The 5,959-nt window shown below is 63.5% G+C and overlaps 2 protein-coding genes across 2 annotated transcripts in view; both read left to right on the top strand.

Moving 5' to 3' along the window:
- PLBD2 (phospholipase B domain containing 2) lies at positions 1 to 3,900 on the top strand (the record flags this gene model as incomplete). Its single annotated transcript, XM_026859911.1, has 11 exons — positions 1 to 141; positions 238 to 396; positions 836 to 936; positions 1,363 to 1,577; positions 1,656 to 1,750; positions 1,823 to 1,983; positions 2,099 to 2,194; positions 2,511 to 2,582; positions 2,693 to 2,845; positions 2,995 to 3,157; positions 3,299 to 3,900. Coding segments are annotated over 11 exons (1,524 nt in total), but the record flags the coding sequence as incomplete, so codon positions are not given.
- Positions 3,901 to 5,115: 1,215 nt separating this feature from the next.
- The window catches only part of SDSL (serine dehydratase like), a 6,794-nt gene continuing 5,950 nt past the window's right edge, over positions 5,116 to 5,959 (top strand). The window contains exon 1 of the mRNA XM_026859869.1: positions 5,116 to 5,863. The gene's annotated coding sequence lies outside the window, so the exon portion shown is untranslated. The remainder of the gene's footprint in view (positions 5,864 to 5,959) is intronic.

The raw sequence follows: 5,959 nt of genomic DNA, 5'->3' as shown, positions 1-5,959 counted from the left end.
GGCGCCCCGTCCCACCCGTGTCCCACCCGCGTCCGTGTCCCCCCCAGATGGGCTTTCCTGGAGGTGACCACCAACGCCTCGTACAGCGACAGCTTACAGGCCTACGCCGCCGGGCTCGCCGAGGCCGCCGTCTCTGAGCAGGTAAGGGGTGACCCCTTCGAAATGGGGGTCCCGGGGGGCGCGATGCGGTCCCTCCCGGCTGGCCCCCGCCGGTGACGCCCCCGCCGTGCCCCCCAGCTGATGTACATGCACTGGATGAACACCATGGTGGGCTACTGCGGCCCCTTCAAGTACGAGAGCGATTACTGCGAGAAGCTGCGGAGGTACCTCGAGGCCAACCTGGGCTGGATGGAGGAGCAGATGGCGAAGGGGGAGGACCCTGAGTACTGGCACCAGGTGAGGATGGGGTGCCCCCACCCAGGGTGAACCCCGCTACATCCCCTTGGGCTAATTGCGGCTTTAATTAAGAAGAGGGGACAGGGCAGCAAGGGGTCCTGGCCTGGCTCCAGGTGAGATGACAGAGATGTGGCCACCATGGATCCTCCTCCCTGGGGCAAGCAGACGACTCATGACTTGAGGCTCTTGACGTGCCAGAGCCTCACGTGATGCTCTTAGGGTACACAGGGGGTGACTCGACCCCCCCCAGCCATCGGTGCTGAGTCACGGCCCTGCTGACGGTGATGCTTCCCCTGCACCCTCTCCTGCCTCTGCAACAGCTCCAGGACCCACTGGATCTCCTGTGTCCCCTGTGGGAAGGGGGGGGGCCCATCCCCCAAATCCCTCACCCCTCTTCCCCACGGAAGCCAGGTGCCAGCTCTGTCCCCTGTCCCCGCAGGTGCATCTGGCCCTGCTGCAGCTGAAGGGGCTAGAGGACAGCTACAACGGCCGCCTGGACTTCCCCCGGGGCAGGTTCACCCTGGCGCCCTTCGGCTTCCTGTAAGGTCCTTCTTGGAGGTGATGGGGAGTCGGGGGTGGTCGCCCCAGGGGTTGGGATGCTGCTGGGGGAGGCAGTGGGAATGATTCTGGGATGTCCAGGGACACCCAGTTCTGCTCCCAGTCCCCCTTGCCCACCTTCTCTGGGTGCTGGTCCCCTCCTGCTGGGGCAGGATAGAGCCAAGGCAGGTTCTCCTCCTCCCCAGCACTCTGGGCTGGGTGGTGCGGCCCCCCTGCCTCAGTTTCCCCACTGCTCTGCTCACTCTTCCCTCCCTGCTCAGGCTGCCAGGGTGCTCCTGGCTCTAGTACGTTCACTGGGATGGGATGGAGAAACACCCTCTGGCCTGGACAGAGAGAGAGCTCTGAGCCAGCTCGGCTCCTGGGCCGGGGTGTTCCCCACCTGATTGCCCGTGTCTCTCTTCCCCCTAGCCTGCTGCAGTTGGGGGGTGACCTGGAGGACCTGGAGTCTGCCCTGAACCGCTCCTCCCCGCAGCGCGTCCTGGGCTCAGGCTCTTGCTCTGCCCTCCTAAAGCTGCTGCCGGGCCATCGAGATCTCCTGGTGGCCCACGACACCTGGACCTCCTACCAGTCCATGCTGCGAATCATCAAGAAGTACACGCTGCCCTTCCGTGCCTCGGCCGGCGGTGCGTGGGCTGGGCTGGGGGGGCTGCGTCTGACACTCCCCTTCTGATGCTGCCCTGCTTTTGCATCCCCCCCTCCAGGCAGTTCTCAGATCCCTGGAAGCATCCAGGTGTTTTCTTCCTACCCTGGCACCATCTTCTCCGGGGATGACTTCTACATCCTCAGCAGTGGGTTGGTGAGTGGGGGTCTGGTCCTCGGAGACCCCTCCCTGGCTGCGCTGCCCTCCCCATCGCTTCCCTCCCCGCAGGTAGCGCTGGAAACCACCATTGGGAACAACAACCCGGCCCTGTGGAAGTACCTGGACCCGCAGGGCAGCGTCCTGGAGTGGCTGAGGAACATCGTGGCCAACCGCCTGGCCCGCAGCGGGCCCGAGTGGGCCGCCGTCTTCCGACGGTTCAACAGCGGCACGTGAGCGGGGCGGGATGGGTGTGGGAAGCTGTCCTGAGGGGCTGGGATCGGAGAGATGGGATGTCCCCGGGGGAGCTGGCTGCTGGAGGGATGCTTCCCCCCTTCTCCGTGCCAGGTACAACAACCAGTGGATGGTGGTGGACTATAACGCCTTCGCGCCAGGGAGGGCGAGCCCGCCGCCGGGCCTGCTGACCGTGCTGGAGCAGATCCCGTGAGTGCCCCTGTTCCTCCCCCCATGACAGCTCCTGCGCTGAGCCACGGCGGAAGCGTCTCCTCTCCCATCCCTGTGGGTTTGGGAAAGCCCTGAGGGTCCTGTCTGCCCAATGGGTGGGAGTTGGGCGATGGGGACACAGATGCAGGCAGGAGCTGCCTGTGCTGCCAGTCTGTATGCCCCTGTATGCAGGGGGTGGGTGCCCCGCACCCCTGGCTGGGGCAGGAACCCCACAGCAGGGACCCTCACCGGGGCTGCCCCCATCCCCACTCGATTGCCCCCTCTGCTGTAACAGATGCTTGTCTTCCTGGCACAGGGGCCTGGTGGTGGCGGCCGATCAGACGGAGCTGCTGTACCAGCAGGGCTACTGGGCCAGCTACAACCTGCCGTGAGCTCCCTCCGGCCTCATCCCACCCCACCGATGCCCCATCAAGGGGGGCAGCTGGCGCTGGCCTTGCCCCCCACCGTTGGGTGCTGACTCACTGTGTCCCATGCCAGGTACTTCGAGGAGATCTTCAACGCCAGCGGGAACCCTGAGCTGGTGAAGAAATACGGCGACTGGTTCACTTACGACAAGAACCCACGTGCCCAGATTTTCCGTCGGAACCAGACGCTGGTCCATGACCTGGACTCCATGGTCCGCCTGATGAGGTGGGTGCTGGGGCACCCCCCAAACCTGGGTGTTCCCCATACCCCCACCCCAGGCTTTATAACCCTCAGGGTGATTTTTTCTCTCAGTATAAATTTATATATCTTTTTTTCCCTGCTTTCATGACAGCTCTCTTTTGGCTACCTTACAGGTCCAACAACTACCTGCAGGACCCGTTGTCACGGTGCAGGGGCTGTGACCCCCCCCAGAATGCGGAGAACGCCATCTCTGCCCGCTCTGACCTCAACCCCCCCAACGGCACCTACCCCTTCCCCGCCCTGCGCCAGCGCTGCCACGGCGGCACCGACATGAAGGTGGGGCAGCCCTGGAGGTGGGGCTGGTGGGGAGCTGGAGACCCCTCTTTGGGGGTGCACCCCCCTCCAGTAGCTCCCCCCAGACTGCGTTACCCCGTCCCCACGCTGACGTGCACCCCTGTGTTTTCTCCCTGGCACCAGGTCACCTCCTCAGGCATGGCCCCCACCTTTGGGCTGGTGGCCGCCAGTGGCCCCGCCTGGGCCGACGTGCCCCCCTTCCGCTGGAGCGCGTCCCCCTGCACCGCGCTGCTGCACATGGGGCACCCTGACCTCTGGACCTTCCCCCCCATCAAGGTCCGCTGGGACTGAGCAGCACTGCTGGGCTGAACCCTGTCTGTCCGTCCACCTGCGGGCGTCTGTCCCCTTTACATAGGGGCAGCTGGGTGCAGGGCTGGGGTGGGGGGGGCGCAGTGCTGCCTGCTGTCCTCTATCCCCCGGGGACTGGCTTTGGGTGCAAAGGGGGCTCCCCTGCTCCCCCTGGGTCTCTCTGCTTCTGCCTCTCGCTGCTGTGTCCCCACGGTGCTGGGCCAGGGGCCGTGCCCTGTCCCCGCCACGGGGCTCCGGCCCTGAGACCTTTCCCTGGGTGCTGACACCTGGTCTGGGGGGGCTCTCCCCAGAAAAGGGGGGATCCTGGGAGGCTGGGGCTCGCCTGTGGGGCAGAGAGGAAGGGAGTGAGAGCTGGTTTGGCTGTGATAAATAAAACCGTCTGCGTGCAAGAGGTGGTGGCTGTCCTTTGCGCTCTGCCGAGATTCTCTGGTGTCTTCTGTAAGGGTTGGGCTCTTGCAGTGGTCTTATGCCCCCCAAGACTAACAGGGTGCTCCCTGCTTCTCTGCTGCCTCCTGGCCCTGGTGGGAGGGTGTGCAGCCAGCCAGGCTGGGCTCTTCTGGGGTGCAGGCTGCTCAGGTTTCTCTGCTGCTGCATCAGGCTGGGTACCCTTTGCGGGACAGAGCTGCTAAAATGGGGGAACCCAAGGTGTGGGCTGGAGGGGCACGATCCCACTGCTGGCCCCCCCCAGGACAGGGTGACTCCTCATCCCTTTTGTCTTCCCCTCCTTTGCCACCTGTGTTCTCCCAGCCCCAAAACCCCCGTTGCAAAATCCTCTTACAGCAGCTCCCTTGATCCGCTCTGCCTCGTTAGGAATAACGAGGTCATTACTGGGGGATTAATGAGCTGGTGCTTGGCAGCGCTTTGAAGGTGCCAGGTTCCCACCAGGGCTGGGGGCCCCATAAGCTCCCCGGGGGCTGCACGGGGCTGGGTTGCAGTCGGTCTGGACTGTTGGGGTGCTGGCATCCCAAAAATTGGGATGGATGCCCTGGACAGGGTGGGGTGTCCAAAACTTGCTGGAATAGGTGCTGGGGGGTTGGTGTGCAGGTAAGGTGGAGGGTGTTAGCATGTGCCCATGTCCCCTGGTGTTCCCATGGTGTGTGGGCTCCTGGGGCAGGGGGTGCTGCTTGGGGGGCCCCTCTGCCTCAGTTTCCCTGTGTAGGAGGGGGTTACTGCCACCAAGGGACAGGGCAGCAAGGAGGGACAGGCACAGGGATGCTGTGGATGGGGCATGCTGGAAATGCAGTGGAGGCTGTGTTGCTGCTTCCCTTCCTTTTAAAATTTTTATTTAAAATGGAAAAACAAGAAGTGGTCAAATACTGCCCCAGCTGCAGTGGCCGCTGGCTGAGGCTGTGTCACCCAGGGACCCTGGCCGGTGACTGGGTGATAGCCTGGCATCGCCTTTTCCTGGGCAGGGATGGAGCCAAAGGGGGGGTAAAAGGGGGGACGGGGAGGTGAGTGCAGGATGGAAAGGGACGCTGGATCATCCCAGGGCTGAGCCAAAACGTGGTGCCCTCACCGTGTGAGTCCCAGGGACCCTTGCCCTGGGGAGGTGTCAGCAGGACTGGGTGACAAGAAGGGGTCCTGGGCTGTCCTGGAGGAAAGGAGGAGCCCTTCCCCACACCTGTTCCCCAGGCCCATCCCTGTCCCATCCCCAGGGAAGCGATTGCGCTCCTCTGCCCACTGCAGGATGGAGGGGGGGTTGCTCCATGGGCCCCCAGGGAAGATGAAGCTTGTGTGCATCCACCCCAGCCTTGGTGGCCCCATTCAAGAAATCCTTATCATCCTCCACATTTCCAGTCCCCTGTGTCCCAAAAGCAGTGTGGATCAGGTCAGAGGTGCCTGCTCTCTGCAGGCAGCGCTGTGCCTCTGTGCTGATCCTGTCTGTGCTGTGTGCTGTTCACTCTGAAGCCTAACGATGGTGTGAGAAGCAGGGAGTTAGTTATTTCGTTGCCACTGAAGGCCAGCTCCCCAGGAGCCCCCACCCTGCTCTGTGCCTGCCGTTGGTGTTCTTAGGGGAGCTCTGCAGCACAGTTTGGGTCAGGGAACCGAAATCCTGTATTCTGGGGTCTGTTTCACTGTTGTCTGCCTGGCAGTTGGGCAGAGCCAGGGGGAGTGTGGGGTTCCCAGAGCACCCCACTTGACTGTTGAGCATGTCTCAGCTCGTGTGCAGTGGCCCCCCCCTTGGGACCCCCATGGAGCCGTCACTGAGAGGGACTGGACTAACTGTGCCAAAGTGGCCTCTGCTTTCAGACTCCTCTCGGGACAGAGAAATCCTCTGTGGCTGCTCTGCGGGGTGAGGAGCCAGGGCTGGACCTTCCTCCTGATCTCATCTTCCTCCTCCTCACCAGCTGGGAATAGAGCCAGCCCCTCAACACAGAGGTAGGGCATATGCTGGGGGGACCCTTACCCTGGGGGGTGTCACCAGGGCCACCAGGGCTGGGTGACAAGAAGGGGTCCTGGACTGTCCGGGGGGGG

This window comes from Athene cunicularia, assembly GCF_003259725.1.
Source record: "Athene cunicularia isolate RWA chromosome 15 unlocalized genomic scaffold, athCun1 chr15_part1, whole genome shotgun sequence".
Lineage (NCBI taxonomy): Eukaryota > Metazoa > Chordata > Aves > Strigiformes > Strigidae > Athene > Athene cunicularia.
The sequence above is the reverse complement of the archived record's forward strand: the minus strand, read 5'-3'. Positions and strand labels throughout refer to the sequence as shown.